The following is a 19,461-nucleotide window of genomic DNA, read 5'->3' as shown; positions in this document are numbered from 1 at the left end:
TCGCCAGGCGCTGTGGTTTTTCCTTGCAGCCCTTGCAGAGCCCTATTCCTTTGAGGGGTATTGATGCTACACCCTTGGCCAAGGATAAACCTCAGTACTGGACGCAGCTGACCATGTACATGGCTCCAGCACATCAGGAAGATTGCCGTTTTCTGGTGTTGCATAACCTGCATGATGTGGTTGTACTGGGTTTTCCATGGTTACAGGAACATAATCCGGTGCTGGATTGGAAAACTATGTCGGTGACTAGTTGGGGTTGTCAAGGGGTACATAGTGACGTTCCTTTGATGTCAATTTCCTCTTCCCCCTCTTCTGAGGTCCCTGAGTTTTTGTCGGATTTCCATGATGTATTTGATGAGCCCAAGTCCAGTTCCCTTCCTCCGCACAGGGACTGTGATTGTGCTATTAACTTGATTCCTGGTTGCAAGTTCCCTAAGGGCCGACTTTTCAATCTGTCTGTGCCAGAGCATGCCGCCATGCGGAATTATGTTAAGGAGTCTTTGGAGAAGGGGCATATTCGGCCCTCTTCGTCACCATTGGGAGCGGGTTTCTTTTTTGTTGCTAAGAAGGATGGCTCCTTGAGACCCTGTATTGATTATCGTCTTCTTAATAAGATCACGGTCAAATTCCAATACCCCTTGCCTTTGCTTACTGATTTGTTTGCTCAGATTAAGGGGGCTACTTGGTTTACTAAGATTGACCTCCGAGGGGCATATAATCTTGTTCGTATTAAACAGGGTGACGAATGGAAAACTGAATTTAATACGCCCGAAGGCCATTTTGAATATCTTGTGATGCCATTTGGGCTCTCTAATGCTCAATCTGTGTTCCAGTCTTTCATGCATGATATTTTCCGCAATTATCTTGATAAATTCATGGTCGTATATTTGAATGAGATTTTGATTTTTTCCGATGATTGGGAGTCTCATGTGAAGCAGGTCAGGATGGTGTTCCAGATCCTTCGTGATAATGCTTTGTTTGTGAAGAGGTCTAAGTGCCTATTCGGAGTTCAGAAGGTCTCTTTTTTGGGTTTTATTTTTTCTCCCTCATCTATAGAAATGGATCCTGTTAAGGTCCAAGCTATTCATGACTGGATCCAACCCACATCTGTGAAGGGCCTTCAAAAATTTTTGGGCTTTGCTAATTTCTATCGCCGTTTCATTGCCAACTTTTCCAGTGTGGTTAAGCCCCTTACTGATTTAACGAAGAAAGGCGCTGATGTGACGAATTGGTCCTCTGAGGCTGTTGAGGCCTTTCAGGAGCTTAAACGCCGATTTACTTCTGCCCCTGTGTTGCGTCAGACAGATGTTTCTCTTCCTTTTCAGGTTGAGGTCGACGCTTCTGAGATTGGGGCAGGGGCCGTTTTGTCTCAGAGGGACTCTGATGGTTCTTTGATGAAACCGTGTGCTTTTTTTTTCCAGAAAGTTTTTGCCTGCGGAACGCAATTATGATGTCGGCAATCGGGAGTTGTTGGCTATGAAGTGGACGTTTGAGGAGTGGCGACATTGGCTTGATGGAGCTAAACACCGCGTTGTGGTCCTGACCGATCATAAGAATCTGATTTACCTCGAGTCGGCCAAGCGGCTGAATCCTAGACAGGCTCGATGGTCCCTGTTTTTCTCCCGTTTTGATTTTGTGGTCTCGTATCTTCCGGGATCTAAGAATGTTAAGGCTGATGCCCTCTTTAGGAGTTTTTCGCCTGATTCTCCTGGAGTCCTTGAGCCGGTTGGCATTCTTAAGGAGGGGGTGATTCTTTTTGCTATCTCCCCTGATTTGCGGTGGGTGCTTCAGGAATTTCAGGCTGATAGGCCTGACCACTGTCCAGTGGGGAAGCTGTTTGTTCCTGATAGATGGACAAGTAAGGTTATTTCTGAGGTTCATTGTTCAGTGTTGGCTGGTCATCCTGGGATTTTTGGTACCAGAGATTTGGTTGCTAGGTCCTTTTGGTGGTCTTCCTTGTCGCGCGATGTGCGTGCTTTTGTGCAGTCCTGTGGGACTTGCGCCCGTCCAAGCCTTGCTGTTCCCGCGCTAGTGGGTTGCTTTTGCCTTTGCCGGTCCCTGAGAGGCCCTGGACGCATATTTCCATGGATTTTATTTCGGATCTTCCTGTTTCCCAGAAGATGTCTGTTATCTGGGTTGTTTGTGACCGGTTCTCTAAAATGGTCCATCTGGTACCTTTGCCTAAGTTGCCTTCCTCATCCTCGTTTTTCTTCTGGGCAGGTTGAGCCTTCTGATTGTCCTGGTGTTGATTCTGTGGTGGACAGGCTGCAGCAGATTTGGACTCATGTGGTGGACAATTTGACGTTGTCTCAGGAAAGGGCTCAACGTTTTGCTAACCGCCGTCGGTGTGTTGGTCCCCGGCTTCGTGTGGGGGATTTGGTTTGGTTGTCTTCTCGTCATGTTCCTATGAAGGTTTCTTCCCCTAAGTTTAAGCCTCGGTTTATTGGTCCTTATAAAATTTCTGAAATTATTAATCCGGAGTCTTTTCGTTTGGCTCTTCCAGCCTCTTTTGCCACTCATAATGTTTTCCATAAATCTTTGTTGCGGAGATATGTGGTGCCTGTTGTTCCCTCAGTTGACCCTCCTGCCCGGTGTTGGTTGAGGGAGAGTTGGAATATGAGGTTGAGAAGATTTTGGATTCTTGTTTTTCGAGGCGGAGGCTTCAGTATCTTGTCAAGTGGAAGGGTTATGGCCAGGAGTATAATTCTTGGGTTGTTGCCTCCGATGTCCATGCCACCGATTTGGTTCGTGCTTTTCATTTGGCTCGTCCTGATCGGCCTGGGGGCTCTGGTGAGGGTTCGGTGACCCCTCCTCAAAGGGGGGGGTACTGTTGTGAATTCCGCTCTTGGGCTCCCTCCGGTGGTTGTAAGTGGCACTTTTGTGAGTTCTGCTCTTGGGCTCCCTCTTGTGGTTTCAAGTGTTATGGCTGCTCCTTGGAGTTAGCTGTCATCAGCTGCCTCCACTTATCGTCTCTTCTGCTCGGCTATTTAGGCCTGGCTGTTCCTTCAGCCAGTGCCACTTGTAAATGGTTCCTGGTTGGATTCACATCTCTTTGGATTTCCCTGTTACCCTGACCAGTTCAGCAAAGCTAAGTTTTTGCTTGCGCTTTTCTGTTCACAGATTGTGGACTTATCTGTTCAGTGCTTTCTATGTTTGTCCAGCGTTATCAGTATGAATTAATTCTGTCTTGCTGGCAGCTCTGGGAAGCATATTTACCCTCCACACCTTTAGTCAGGTGTGGAGATTTTTTTGTAAACTCTGCCTGGATTTTTGTAGTGTTTTATACTGACCGCACAGTATTCCATCCTGTCCTATCTATCAAGCTAGACTGGCCTCCTGTGTTATGGCTGGCAATCAGGCAACACAGCGTGCAGTAATCAGCGCACATACAGAGATCTGGCAATAACCCAAAACAATAGGACGAGCTCTGAGACGTGGAATCTCTGTAGACTGCAGTACCTGATCTATCCTCACACAACTGGAAGCAGCAGTGGATTGCGCCTATCAACTACCTATGCAACTCGGCACTGCCTGAGGAGCTGACTAGCCTGAAGATAGAAATACAAGCCTGACTTACCTCAGAGAAATACCCCAAAGGAATAGGCAGCCCCCACATATAATGACTGTTAGCAAGATGAAAAGACAAACGTAGGAATGAAATAGATTCAGCAAAGTGAGGCCCGATATTCTAGACAGAGCGAGGATAGCAAAGAGAACTATGCAGTCTACAAAAAACCCTAAAACGAAAACCACGCAAAGGGGCAAAAAGACCCACCGTGCCGAACTAACAGCACGGCGGTGCACCCCTTTGCTACTCAGAGCTTCCAGCAAAAGATAATAACAAGCTGGACAGAAAAAACAGAAAACAAACTAGAAGCACTTATCTAGCAGAGCAGCAGGCCCAAGGAAAGATGCAGTAGCTCAGATCCAACACTGGAACATTGACAAGGAGCAAGGAAGACAGACTCAGGTGGAGCTAAATAGCAAGGCAGCCAACGAGCTCACCAAAACACCTGAGGGAGGAAGCCCAGAGACTGCAATACCACTTGTGACCACAGAAGTGAACTCAGCCACAGAATTCACAACAGTACCCCCCCCTTGAGGAGGGGTCACCGAACCCTCACCAGAACCCCCAGGCCGACCAGGATGAGCCACATGAAAGGCACGAACAAGATCTGGGGCATGGACATCAGAGGCAAAAACCCAGGAATTATCTTCCTGAGCATAACCCTTCCATTTGACCAGATACTGGAGTTTCCGTCTAGAGACACGAGAATCCAAAATCTTCTCCACAATATACTCCAATTCCCCCTCCACCAAAACAGGGGCAGGAGGCTCCACAGATGGAACCATAGGTGCCACGTATCTCCTCAACAACGACCTATGGAATACATTATGTATGGAAAAGGAGTCTGGGAGGGTCAGACGAAAAGACACCGGATTGAGAATCTCAGAAATCCTATACGGACCAATAAAACGAGGTTTAAATTTAGGAGAGGAAACCTTCATAGGTATATGACGAGAAGATAACCAAACCAGATCCCCAACACGAAGTCGGGGTCCCACACGGCGTCTGCGATTAGCGAAAAGCTGAGCCTTCTCCTGGGACAAGGTCAAATTGTCCACTACCTGAGTCCAGATCTGCTGCAACCTGTCCACCACATAATCCACACCAGGACAGTCCGAAGACTCAACCTGTCCTGAAGAGAAACGAGGATGGAACCCAGAATTGCAGAAAAATGGAGAGACCAAGGTAGCCGAGCTGGCCCGATTATTAAGGGCGAACTCAGCCAACGGCAAAAATGACACCCAATCATCCTGGTCAGCGGAAACAAAACATCTCAGATATGTTTCCAAGGTCTGATTGGTTCGTTCGGTCTGGCCATTAGTCTGAGGATGGAAGGCCGAGGAAAAAGATAGGTCAATGCCCATCCTACCACAAAAGGCTCGCCAGAACCTCGAGACAAACTGGGAACCTCTGTCAGAAACAATATTCTCAGGAATGCCATGTAAACGAACCACATGCTGGAAGAACAAAGGCACCAAATCAGAGGAGGAAGGCAATTTAACCAAGGGCACCAGATGGACCATTTTAGAAAAGCGATCACAGACCACCCAAATGACAGACATCTTTTGAGAAACGGGAAGGTCAGAAATGAAATCCATCGAAATATGTGTCCAAGGCCTCTTCGGGACCGGCAAGGGCAAAAGCAACCCACTGGCACGTGAACAGCAGGGCTTAGCCCTAGCACAAATTCCACAGGACTGCACAAAAGCACGCACATCCCGTGACAGAGATGGCCACCAGAAGGATCTAGCAACCAACTCCCTGGTACCAAAGATTCCTGGATGACCGGCCAGCACCGAACAATGAAGTTCAGAGATAACTTTACTAGTCCACCTATCAGGGACGAACAGTTTCTCGGCCGGACAACGATCAGGTTTATTAGCCTGAAATTTCTGCAACACTCTCCGCAAATCAGGGGAGATGGCAGACACAATGACTCCTTCCTTGAGGATACTCGCCGGCTCAGATAACCCCGGAGAGTCGGGCACAAAACTCCTAGACAGAGCATCCGCCTTCACATTTTTAGAGCCCGGAAGGTATGAAATCACAAAATCAAAACGAGCAAAAAATAACGACCAACGGGCCTGTCTAGGATTCAAGCGCTTGGCAGACTCAAGATAAGTAAGGTTCTTATGATCAGTCAAAACCACCACGCGATGCTTAGCACCCTCAAGCCAATGACGCCACTCCTCGAATGCCCACTTCATGGCCAGCAACTCTCGGTTGCCCACATCATAATTACGCTCAGCAGCAGAAAATTTCCTGGAAAAGAAAGCACATGGTTTGAACACTGAGCAACCAGAACCTCTCTGTGACAAAACCGCCCCTGCACCAATCTCAGAAGCATCAACCTCGACCTGGAACGGAAGAGAAACATCAGGTTGACACAACACAGGGGCACAGCAAAAACGACGCTTCAACTCCTGAAAAGCTTCCACGGCAGCAGAAGACCAATTAACCAAATCAGCACCCTTCTTGGTCAAATCGGTCAATGGTCTGGCAATGCTAGAAAAATTACAGATGAAGCGACGATAAAAATTAGCAAAGCCCAGGAATTTCTGCAAACTTTTTAGAGATGTCGGCTGAGTCCAATCCTGGATGGCCTGAACCTTAACCGGATCCATCTCGATAGTAGAAGGGGAAAAGATGAACCCCAAAAATGAAACTTTCTGCACACCGAAGAGACACTTTGATCCCTTCACGAACAAGGAATTAGCACGCAGTACCTGGAAAACCATTCTGACTTGCTTCACATGAGACTCCCAATCATCTGAGAAGATCAAAATGTCATCCAAGTAAACAATCAAGAATTTATCCAGATACTCACGGAAAATGTCATGCATAAAAGACTGAAAAACAGATGGAGCATTGGCAAGTCCGAACGGCATCACCAGATACTCAAAATGACCCTCGGGCGTATTAAATGCCGTTTTCCATTCATCTCCCTGCCTGATTCTCACCAGATTATACGCACCACGAAGATCAATCTTAGTAAACCAACTAGCCCCCTTAATCCGAGCAAACAAGTCAGAAATCAATGGCAAGGGATACTGAAACTTAACAGTGATCTTATTAAGAAGGCGGTAATCAATACACGGTCTTAGCGAACCATCCTTCTTGGCTACAAAAAAGAACCCTGCTCCCAATGGTGACGACGATGGGCGAATATGTCCCTTCTCCAGGGACTCCTTCACATAACTGCGCATAGCGGTGTGTTCAGGTACGGACAAATTAAATAAACGACCCTTAGGGAATTTACTACCAGGAATCAAATCAATAGCACAATCACAATTCCTATGCGGAGGAAGGGCATCAGACTTGGACTCTTCAAATACATCCTGAAAGTCCGACAAGAACTCTGGGATGTCAGAAGGAATGGATGACGAAATAGACAAAAATGGAACATCACCATGTACTCCCTGACAACCCCAGCTGGTTACCGACATAGAGTTCCAATCCAATACTGGATTATGGGTTTGTAGCCATGGCAACCCCAACACGACCACATCATGCAAATTATGCAGTACCAAAAAGCGAATAACTTCCTGATGTGCAGGAGCCATGCACATGGTCAGCTGGGCCCAGTACTGAGGCTTATTCTTGGCCAGAGGTGTAGCATCAATTCCTCTCAACGGAATAGGACACCGCAAAGGCTCCAAGAAAAATCCACAACGTTTAGCATAATCCAAATCCATCAGATTCAGGGCAGCGCCTGAATCCACAAACGCCATGACAGAATATGATGACAAAGAGCACATTAAGGTAATGGACAAAAGGAATTTGGACTGTACAGTACCAATAACGGCAGAGCTATCGAACCGCCTAGTGCGTTTAGGACAATTAGAAATAGCATGAGTAGAATCACCACAATAGAAACACAGTCTGTTCAGACGTCTGTGTTCGTGCCGTTCTACTTTAGTCATAGTCCTGTCGCACTGCATAGGCTCAGGCTTACTCTCAGACAATACCGCCAGATGGTGCACAGATTTACGCTCGCGCAAGCGACGACCGATCTGAATGGCCAAGGACATAGACTCATTCAAACCAGCAGGCATAGGAAATCCCACCATTACATCCTTAAGAGCTTCAGAGAGACCCTTTCTGAACAAAGCCGCTAGTGCAGATTCATTCCACAGAGTGAGTACTGACCATTTTCTAAATTTCTGACAATATACTTCTACATCATCCTGACCCTGGCATAAAGCCAGCAGATTTTTCTCAGCTTGATCCACTGAATTAGGCTCATCGTAAAGCAATCCCAGCGCCTGGAAAAATGCATCAACATTACTCAATGCAGAATCTCCTGGTGCAAGAGAAAACGCCCAGTCCTGTGGGTCGCCGCGCAAAAAAGAAATAATAATCAAAACCTGTTGAATAGGATTACCAGAAGAATGAGGTTTCAAGGCCAAAAATAGCTTACAATTATTTCTGAAGCTCAGGAACTTAGTTCTGTCACCAAAAAACAAATCAGGAATCGGAATTCTTGGTTCTAGCATCGATTTCTGATCAATAGTATCTTGAATCTTTTGTACATTTACAACGAGATTATCCATTGAGGAGCACAGAGCCTGAATATCCATGTCCACAGCTGTGTCCTGAAGCACTCTAATGTCTAGGGGAAAAAAAAGACTGAAGACAGAGCTAAGAAAAAAAAATGATGTCAGGATTTCTTTTTTCCCTCTATTGGAAATCATTGAATGGCTCCTTGTACTGTTATGGCTGGCAATCAGGCAACACAGCGTGCAGTAATCAGCGCACATACAGAGATCTGGCAATAACCCAAAACAATAGGACGAGCTCTGAGACGTGGAATCTCTGTAGACTGCAGTACCTGATCTATCCTCACACAACTGGAAGCAGCAGTGGATTGCGCCTATCAACTACCTATGCAACTCGGCACTGCCTGAGGAGCTGACTAGCCTGAAGATAGAAATACAAGCCTGACTTACCTCAGAGAAATACCCCAAAGGAATAGGCAGCCCCCACATATAATGACTGTTAGCAAGATGAAAAGACAAACGTAGGAATGAAATAGATTCAGCAAAGTGAGGCCCGATATTCTAGACAGAGCGAGGATAGCAAAGAGAACTATGCAGTCTACAAAAAACCCTAAAACGAAAACCACGCAAAGGGGCAAAAAGACCCACCGTGCCGAACTAACAGCACGGCGGTGCACCCCTTTGCTACTCAGAGCTTCCAGCAAAAGATAATAACAAGCTGGACAGAAAAAACAGAAAACAAACTAGAAGCACTTATCTAGCAGAGCAGCAGGCCCAAGGAAAGATGCAGTAGCTCAGATCCAACACTGGAACATTGACAAGGAGCAAGGAAGACAGACTCAGGTGGAGCTAAATAGCAAGGCAGCCAACGAGCTCACCAAAACACCTGAGGGAGGAAGCCCAGAGACTGCAATACCACTTGTGACCACAGAAGTGAACTCAGCCACAGAATTCACAACACTCCTGTGCTCATCCTGGTTTCATTCTGTGTATGTCTTTTTCCTCTCCACTCACAGTCATTATTTGTGGGGGGCTAATCTATCCTTTGGGGATTTTCTCTGAGACTAGATAGTTTTCCTGCTTCTGTCTTTAGGGGTTGTTAGCTCTTAGGCTGTGACGAGATGCCTAGGGAGAGTTAGGAGCATTCCACGGCTACTTCTAGTGTTGTGTTGAGCTTAGGGACTGCGGTCAGTACAGTTACCACTTCCCTCAGAGCTCGTTCCATGTTGCTCCTAGACCACCGCATCATAACAGGAAGATATGCGAGATGGAGGAAAGATAATTAGTTCAGATTTGTCCACATTGAGCTTGAGGAAGCGAGAGGAGAAGAGGAAGGATATGGCTGATATACACTTTGGGATTCTGGAGAGCAGAGAGGTGACATCTGGGCCAGAGAGGTAGATCTGAGTGTCATCAGCATATAGATGGTACTGGAAGCCATAGGACCTTATGAGTTGTCCCAGGCCGTGTGTATAGATTGAGAAGAGTAAGGACCCAAGGATAGAGCCTTGAGGGACACCAACAGAGAGGGGGCGAGATGTAGAGGTAGTATGGGAGTAGGAAACGCTGAATATGCGGTTGGTAAGGTATGAGGAGATCCAAGAAAAGGCGAGGTCTTTAACTCCAAAGGAAGAGAGGATCTGTAGTAGGAGGCAGTGGTCAACTGGGTCAAAGGCAGAGGACAGGTCTAGAAAGAGGAGTATAGAGAATTTTCTGTTAGCTTTGGCTGTAAGAAAGTCGTTAGTAATTTTGGTCAGGGCTGTCTTAGTGGAATGGTGGGGACGGAAGCCAGATTGTAGGTTGTCGAAGAGAGAGTTAGATACAAAGTGAGAGGAAAGTTCAGCATGGACGTGCTGCTCAAGGAGTTTGGATGCAAATGGGAGCAAAGATATGGGGCGATAGCCGGACATAGCGCTTGGGTCAAGGGTTGGCTTTTTGAGGATTGGTGTGATTGTGGCATGTTTCAAAGCAGTGGGGAATGTACCAGAGACTAGTGATAGGTTGAAGAAATCAGTTAGGGATGGGATTAGTGTGGTGGTGAGGAGGTGGGATGGGATGGGGTCAAGTGCACAAGTGGTGAGGTGTGATTTGGAGAGAAGATGAGCAAGCTCCCATTCAGTGATTTTGGAGAGGGAAGTTATGGGGTTTGGGCATTGGTCTGGTATACAAAGGGGTTGTGGTGGTTTGACGACAAAGATTTGCCTTGTTTGGTCGATGGTGGTTTCAAATATGGTGGGGCAATCTATAGTGGCTGATTGCCCCAGTGACCACATATTGAAAGGTGTTGGAAGACTTAATTTAGGAGAACGTGTAAGTTCACTTGTCCATTCCCAGTAAAATACTAATTCTAAAGCTTGTATGCTGAGACCTGTGCATTCTGCCATTCCTCTGTAGATATAAGATTCTGGAAATATTATTTCCCCCGGAAATGTAAGAATAAATTAACAACTTGGTTTTACCATTCTCATTGTGGATATCTACGCAGTCTTTTAGCATTGAATGGAAAATATCAGTGTATAGGGACATGCCCGACTGACAAGAAAAATGCTAAATATAAAAGTTGTCAGCTTCTTCTACGTTTCCTGGACGAGTAACAGAGGAACTAAACAACGAGTTCTAAGAAAAGAATTGTTATTTCATGGGGATTAGACAAGTCTTTTTTAGTCATAATTCTTCAGTGGATGGAGAACTGGTAATAATAATGAGTGTATAAAAAACTGAATTGGTAAAAAGACAAGCATTTATTAGTAACTAGATGGTGGCCCGATTCTAACGCATTGGGTATTCTAGAATATGTATTTATGTATGTATATAGCAGCCACGTAGTATATAGCACAGGCCACGTAGTATATAGGAGCCATGTAGTATATAGCAAATACTACGTGGCCTGTGCTATATACTATATGGCTGCTATATACAAACATATTGTAGAATACCCGATGCGTTAATAGAGGCCACACAATATATAACAGTGGCCACGCAATATATAACACAGCCACGTACTATATAACACAGCCCACGCAGTATATAGCAGCCACGCAGTATGTAACACAGGCGACGTAGTATATAACACAGGCCACGCAGTATATAACACTGGCCATGTAATATATAGTACAGCTCACGCAGTACATAGCAGCCACGTAGTATATAACACTGGCCACGTAATATATAGCAGCCACGTAGTATATAACACTGCCCACGCAGTATATAACAGTGGCCACGTAGTATATAGCACGCAGTATAGAACACAGCTCACGTAGTTTATAGCACAGCCACATAGTATATAACACTGCCCACGTAGTATATAACACTGCCTATGTAGTATATAGCAGCCACGTGATATCTAACACAGCCCACGTAGTATACAGCAGTGTGGGCACCATATCCCTGTTAAAAAAATGATTAAAATAAAAAATAGTTATATACTAACCCCTGGGATCCAGCGAAGCTCCGGCGATATGCGCACGGCTGCCGCCATCTTCCGTTCCCAGGATGCATTGCGAAATTACCCAGATGACTTAGCGGTCTTGTGAGACCGCTAAGTCTTCTGGGTAATTTCGCAATGCATCGCTGGGAACGGAAGATGGCGGCAGGCGCGAGCGGCTCGGCGGACTACGGAGGGTGAGTATAGCAGGTTTTTTGTTTTTTTTATTATTTTTAACATTACATTTTTTTACTATTGATGCCGCATAGGCAGCATCAATAGTAAAAAGTTGGGGACACACAGGGTTAATAGCAGCGGTTACGTAATGCGTTACCCGCGGCATAACGTGGCCCGTTACCGCCGGCATTAACCCTGTGTGAGCGGTGACTGGAGGGGAGTATGCAGGCGCCGGGCAGTGACTGCGGGGAGTAAGGAGCAGCCATTTTCTTCCGGACTGTGCCCGTCGCTGATTGGTCATGGCTGTTTTGCCGCGACCAATCAGCGACTTGGATTTCCATGACAGACAGAGGCTGCGACCAATGAATATCCGTGACAGACAGACAGAAGGACAGACGGATGTGACCCTTAGACAATTATATAGTAGATTGTATTATTTACTTCCAGAATCCCTCCTACTAGCTGTTATGAAGACTGCAAATCCTTAGAAATAACCACATTTTAATGGTTATAAAGAGCCCCAGAAGATTAAAGACACTGTACACTAGAAAAGCTGTTCTATGTACATTCTCAGAAATAAAAGTAAAATATTAATTAGTAGCATTGATATGACTGCAGATGAATATATATATATATATATATATATATATATATATATATATATATATATCTATATATATATCTTTTAAGATCAACAAATCCTGCAATGCGCAGCGTGACGAGGACACCCAGCCAGAGTAATGGCGTATACTCAAAAGCAACACTGACCCCTTGCTTGAGAATGATATGTACAATATATTCTATGTGACATCGACATACATTTTAGCACAAATAGTAGAATCCTATTTTCTAATAGCAATATGGATCTGATCTTGTAGAACTTTACAGTAAATTTTGCTATCAATAACCCTGATACCATAGAGACATTAATCAATGGTATCTCATAGATATTTACTTGTGATGCTGTCGGTGAAATAATAAGTAGGTACATCTGTAATCTGAGTAGTGGATAATGAAGTCGCTGTGACCTTCTCTCTGCGGCAGCGAGGACACACAAGGCAGGACATCGCCATCTTCCTGTAACAGGGCAGTACTACAGTTTGTTTTGGAATAGTGATCTATGATTTTGATGCCATGTGGGGAATATATTTTAACTAAAAGAATTGTGATCTGTGCACAATGTTTAGGGATTTTACAATCAGTATATGTTTTTTATTTGGTGCAGATACTGTCTTGGGATAATGATAGTTCTTTTTATTTTCTATTCACAGTCACCTTTAAATTGTATGATAAAGACAGCAACGGACTTCTGGATAGCTCTGTGAGTGTCAAAGTGTCACCATTTATATTTGCCTCCTTCGCAGCACAACAAGTACAAAGCAAAATCCATTCTAAATGACGGCTCATTTCAAAGGCTAGTTCCAATATGTTATGATTATGGGGTTTTCAAATACCGATGATGGTGGTATATTGCTAGAATCTGATCGGGAGGGAACAAGTGGAAGGATCCCCACTAGTGATGAGCGAATATACTCATTACTCGAGATTTCCCGAGCATGCTCGGGCGACCTCCGAGTATTTTTTAGTTCTCGGAGATTTCGTTTTCATCGCCTCAGCTGAATGATTTTCATCTGTTAGCCAGCATAAGTACATGTGGGGGTTGCCTGGATTCTAGGGAATCCCCACATGTAATCAAGCTGGCTAACAGATGTAAATCATTCAGCTAAGGCGAGGAAAACTAAATCTCCGAGCACTAAAAAATACTCAGAGGTCACCCGAGCGTGCTCGGGAAATCTCGAGTAATGAGTATATTCGCTCATCACTAATCCCCACTAATTTAGGAAATGAAAGAGCCGCAGAGCTGGTAACAGCATTTTCCTGCACAGAGGTGCCTCCTCTTTTACTTTTCAGCTGATGCAAAGCTGTTTCTTGTAACGATCCATTCAGCTATGTGAGCAGTACATGGCTGTAATGACGCTGTAATACTGACTACATTGATACTTTTAATGAGCAAATCCGCATATTTAATCACCATTTTAAGTTTTCTACTAATTAGATTTCGGTGCACAGGGGCCAGACTGTACACGGGGGTCTCCTCCTCCCTGTATGTGGTTCCTGAGCCCCTCTGCTGCCTCTAGTCTGTGAATGACCTGTCTCCTCTGTGTGAAATGACAGCAGTGATCCACATTCACAGACCAGAGGCAGCAGAGGGTCGGGGAATCGCAGACAGGGAGGAGTAGACCCCGTGTAGAGTCCGGCCCTTGTGCACCGAAATCTAATCAGAAAACGTCAAATGGTGATTAAAGAAGAACAAAGTGGGTTTCTTCCCCAAAGAATTTAATCAGTATGACAGCATCATAACAGCCGTGTTTTTACTTTACATTACAAAATCGTGCTGACAAAAGTTCTCTTTAATATATAAAACATGGTGAAATGTTGTTTTTTTAACCTTTCTAAGTGTCAGTTACTTTTATGAGTATAGATATCATTTTCTTTGACAAATTTTTCATCACTTTCCATATTTATGATAGGAAGTGGACCGGATTATAACTCAAATGATGAGGGTTGCTGAGTACTTGGACTGGGATATCACTGAACTCAAGCCAGTAAGTTTTTTGGACATTGTGACATTGGCTGATTTCCCTAAAAGGTTTGGAAAGGCAGGGCATGTGATTAAATAAATGAAAAAGGTATGCCTACTGGCTGTAACCACCATAGCTTCTGCCGAGGACACTCTGATAGTAACAAATGGTGGAGATGATGTGCGATACTTAGGTCCCTGACCACTGTAGCCCATCACAGATCCTGTGAATATTGATTTATGATTAAGTAAAATTGTATAAAGATTATGGCGGCTTTGACAGGGACTTCTCTATTTCCTCTTTGCAGATGCTGGAAGAGATGATGAGACAAGTAGACTATGATGGTAATGGGACGGTTTCCTATGAGGAATGGCTGAAAGGAGGACTCACCACAGTGCCTTTACTGGTGCTGCTAGGAATGGAAGCTGTGAGTTTGGGGTTTTCTGATTTTATGCTGTATATCTGAATTCTGTGAGCCACCAGATGGTTTTAAATTGGTATTCCCACCTCCAACATTTTATCCCAATATGTAGTAGGTGTAATTATATTATCAATTATCGCCAATTAGAAATGTAGTATATTTCCTCTAATTTGCTATGTCGCTTACCACATGTGCAGGCATTGTAGTAGCTTGGGTATCCATGTTTACCACCACTCATATAGTGACAGCTAGTTACTGGATATACTCGAGTATACGCCGACACGAGTATAAGCCAAGACCCCTAATTTTGTCACAAAAAACTGGGAAAACTTAATGACTCGAGTATAAGCCTAGGGTGGGAAATGCAGCAGCTACTGGTAAATTTCAAAAATAAAAATTGATACCAATAAAAGTAAAATTAATTGAGACATCAGTAGGTTAAGTGTTTTTGAATATCCATATTGAATCAAGTGCCCCATAAGATGCTCCATACAAAATACACCCTTTATAGTGCTCCAAAAAGCTCATGATGGGCCCCATAAGATGCTTCATACAAAAAATATGCCATATATAATGCTGCACAAAGGTTAATAATGGCCCCATAAGATGCTCCATAGAATAATATGCCCCATATGCTGCTCCAGAAAGGTTAATGGCCCCATAACATGCTCCATAGAATAATATGCTGCATATGCTGCTCCATAAAGGTTGATGGCCAAATAAGATGCTCCATAGAATAATATGCCCCATTTGCTGCTCCATAAAAATTGATGGCCCCATAAGATGCTCCATAGAATAATATGCCCCATGTACTGCTCCATAAAGGTTGATGGCCCCATAAAATGCTCCATAGAATAATATGCCCCATGTACTGCTCCACAAAAGTTGATGGCCCCATAATATGCTCCATAGAATAATATGCCCCATGTACTGCTCCATAAAGGTTGATGGCCCCATAAGATGCTCCATAGAATAATATGCCCCATTTGCTGCTCCATAAAAATTGATGGCCCCATAAGATGCTCCATAGAATAATATGCCCCATGTACTCCTCCATAAAAGTTGATGGCCCCATAATATGCTCCATAGAATAATATTCCCCATATGCTGCTCTATAAAGGTTGATGGCCCCAAAAGATTCTCCATAGAACAATATGCCCCATATGCTGCTGCGATTAAAAAAAAATCATATACTCCTCATCGCTGGGCGCCAGGTGCCATGTCCTGAGCAGGCGGTGACACCGGCGCGCTGTGGGGGCCAGGTGCCGGAGTCGCCGCTGGCGCAGGCCCCGGCACTTGCGATATTCACCTGTCCCCATTCCACCGCCGTGCACCACTGTGTCTTCCGGGTCTCTGCAGTGACTGCTCAGGCAGAGGGCATGCACTAAACACGTCATCGCGTCCTCTGACCTTAACGTCACAGCCACAGGATGTGTAAGACAGAGCCCGGCGGTGGAACGGGCACAGGTGAATATCGCATCATATTCACCCTCCTGGCGCGGTCTTTGCACGTCCCTGCTGCTCCGATGGTCTCCGGTGCGCGCCGGCAGCTTGTTCCTGTGTTCAGTGGTCACATGGTACCGCTCAATAAAGTAATGAATATGAGCTCCACGCCTATGGGAGTGGAGTCACGTCCATATTCATTACTTTAATGAGCGGTACCATGTGACAGCTGAATACAGGAAGAGCTACCAGAGACCATCTGAGAAGCAGGGACTTGCAGAGACCGCGCCAGGAGGAGGTGAGTATGATGTGACAGCCGCCGGCTCCTGCTGCTCCCCCTCCCCCGCCGATCCCCGGGACAATGACTCGAGTATAAGCCGAGAGGGGCACTTTCAACCTAAAAAAAATAGGCTGAAAATCTTGTCTTATACTCGAGTATATATGGTAGATATTTAGTTGTCAATGGCTGTAACTATGGATATCTAATCTACGGTAATGCCCTGCACATGGGGTAAGTGACATAGCGAATCAGAAGAGCTATACTACATTTCTAATTGAAGATGTTTGGTAATATTATTATTACACCTAATACATATAGGGATAGGATTTTGGAGATGGAAATATCCCTGTAAGTCCCCCCATTCCTTCTCACTCTACGACTACAGTAACAATAAGCTTAAATGGAATGACGGTAAGTAAAGCATGTTGATGCGTGTCTCAAAGTCTATGCTACTGACAAAAACAGTCGTGCACAGCCCTCTGGCGTTTGCATCAGCCCCATAGACATTGAGTGCAGTAGCGAGGCACATGTCCGATCTTTGCCTATTTCAAACTCTTTCTTACTTGTCATGTGATAAGGAGGAATGGGGGACCAGGACCCGCTGTTTGAGCAATAGGGTTCTCAGTGTTGGGGACCCAAAAGATCAGATATTGCGGAGAAAACAGGGCTGTGGAGTCGGTAGCCATTTTGATGGAGTCGGTATAAAAGGACCGACTCCGACTCCTAAAATGTATAATATATTGGGTTTAGTAGTACAATGGTGGATGTGCTGTAATTTTTGGCATAATAATTTGAGAAAGTTATGAAATGTCCTATAAATGTCTGTTCTGCTCCTGATCTAAGGATCTGGGCTTTTAGTTGAGATGAGTCTGTGCTGCACTTTATATAAAGAACTTTATAGAAAAAATCCAGCTCACCGCAGTAGAATCCAGTGGCCGTGCACAGAAAGAAGCAAACGAGCAGTTTCAAAGAAGGAAAGGCCATGAGTTTCCCGGGTTACTTGACTTTTTTCTAAATCAATGGTTTTATACCATAATTTTAACCATGTTATACATTAAAGATTTTTGTTTTTAATTAATTTTTCACCGATGGATCTGTTGCTGGATGCCTTTCCTTCTTTGATGCTGCACTTTATATACATGCTTAGTAATGAGGCAGTGCTGTGGAGTCGGAGTTAGAGTTGGAGTCGGTGGTTTTGCTTACCGATTCCACCGCCCTGGGGGAAAAGCAAATTTAAGGACAATTATCTTAACTTTAAAATCATCTTTCGAATCCATATACAATAAGTTTCATCCTTTTACATTGTGTATATATAGGCGTGCTAGTGGTTTCCTAGTACAAGGTGAAAATAATAAGACATTCTTCAAATGATTGAATCTTTTGGTCTTCTTAGGTTACAGTCTTTTTTATTTCACACAGTTCTTTTGTATTTCACTTCTCATCATGCACAGAATATAAAGGATGATGGGCAGCATTTGTGGCGTCTGAAGCATTTTAACCGACCGGTGTACTGCAATGTTTGTGAAGCGCTTCTCTTTGGGGTCAGGAAGCAAGGCCTGTGCTGCACTTGTAAGTATGAACATCTCCTATGATAAACCATGCATGGGTGATGTATTGTTATGACTGCAAACACCAGAAGTAGGTACAAGGCCATAGAAGTAACCGGCCAGTCACACGTCATTTTGCCTCTTAAAATCCAGTATTCCGTTTGAATCCCTAAAAAACGGTATTCAGGTGGTCTCTAGGACGGGGCCATAGCGTGTAGTATGAGACAAAGGAGTTCATATAAAGTCAACTTGCATTTTTTCTGTTTTGTCCATCTTGTCAGACGGGTACAAGAACATGTGGTATCTACATCCAGGGCTCTTCCTAAGTATCCACACATCTCAAATTTTTATTATTCTCTTTGCCCTTTTTCCTATTCATATTTTTAACAATTTAATGAGGAAATAGGATTTGTCCAGAGTACAGATCTTCATCTTTGTGACCTACCACAGATAGACTTCTACCTCAGCTAGATGCAGGATTGTAGGGGAACATGGCTTCCCTGGGATTCCCGTAGAAGATTTCTTTATACATTCCTCACATGTATTTGCAGTATTGAATAGAACAGGATAAAATAAAATTAGAAAATTAAAGAAGGAAATCCTGGGATATCGTGTTAATTTTATGTGCATTTCCTATGTTTAACATTTGTTATAGTTTTTCCATTAATATCATATTGATGGCTTGTCCTTAGGATATATCAATATGATATTGTGCGGGTTGAACCCCATCACCTATGTGATGCTACTGGCCGCGGCAGAACACCAGATCTCTGTTTAGTGGGTACCTCAGATTACCTTCTAACGATAGGTTATCAATATATAGTAGTGGAGAACCCCTATAAATAAATGAACAACATACGAGAGATTGATTCTGTAAATGAGTATCCTAGGTTGCTGTACATTAAGTAGTATAGGAGCACACGCATGTGTAAAATCTACATTTTTCTCTGCAGTTTGTAAGTTTACTGTTCATGAACGCTGTGCTCGTAAAGCACCGAATAGCTGCATCAGCACTTATGCCAAGTCCCGCAAAGATGCCAGTGTAAGTTTCATGACTGTAGCCCAGTGTCACTCGGTGTGCTGCCATCGCTTGTATCTTTCTGGCTCAGTTGTGGTGTCTTTGTCTCATCTGTTGGCATCAGCTTTCATTTCTCTCATCACTGTGTTTTGTGTGGTCACTTACAGCTCTAACTTTTACTCTTGATGTTCACGTGGGTAATGTACGTCATTTCTGATTCTACCGCCACAGGGACAGACTCACGTGTGGGTGAGAGGGGGCTGTGAAGCCAACAAGTGTGACAAATGCCAGAAAAAGATAAAAAGTTTTCAGAGTCTGACCGGTCAGCGCTGTGTCTGGTGCCATACAAAGGTAACAATCTTGGGGTTTCGATAGTTTACAAGCATTAAGTATATTAAATAGATTTGTCCACCTTAACATAAGAGACCCTAATCTCAATACCCCGCGGATTCGTCAGGAGGTGGTGGTGAAACGCGTGCTGAGAGGGGGCTCTGAGGTTACG

At 44.4% G+C, this 19,461-nt stretch overlaps 1 protein-coding gene across 5 annotated transcripts in view; it reads left to right on the top strand.

Moving 5' to 3' along the window:
- DGKA (diacylglycerol kinase alpha) overlaps positions 1 to 19,461 on the top strand; it is a 348,225-nt gene that overhangs the window by 289,310 nt on the left and 39,454 nt on the right. For all 5 annotated transcript variants that reach the window (XM_069758422.1, XM_069758425.1, XM_069758424.1 and 2 more), the window contains 6 exons: positions 12,940 to 12,989; positions 14,200 to 14,274; positions 14,558 to 14,677; positions 17,846 to 17,963; positions 18,895 to 18,983; positions 19,191 to 19,310. In XM_069758422.1, coding sequence (XP_069614523.1) covers positions 12,940 to 12,989; positions 14,200 to 14,274; positions 14,558 to 14,677; positions 17,846 to 17,963; positions 18,895 to 18,983; positions 19,191 to 19,310 — 572 coding nt within the window. The remainder of the gene's footprint in view (positions 1 to 12,939; positions 12,990 to 14,199; positions 14,275 to 14,557; positions 14,678 to 17,845; positions 17,964 to 18,894; positions 18,984 to 19,190; positions 19,311 to 19,461) is intronic.

Source organism: Ranitomeya imitator, chromosome 3, assembly GCF_032444005.1.
Source record: "Ranitomeya imitator isolate aRanImi1 chromosome 3, aRanImi1.pri, whole genome shotgun sequence".
Lineage (NCBI taxonomy): Eukaryota > Metazoa > Chordata > Amphibia > Anura > Dendrobatidae > Ranitomeya > Ranitomeya imitator.
Note: the sequence above shows the minus strand (reverse complement) of the source record. Positions and strands in the feature narration are given on the sequence as shown.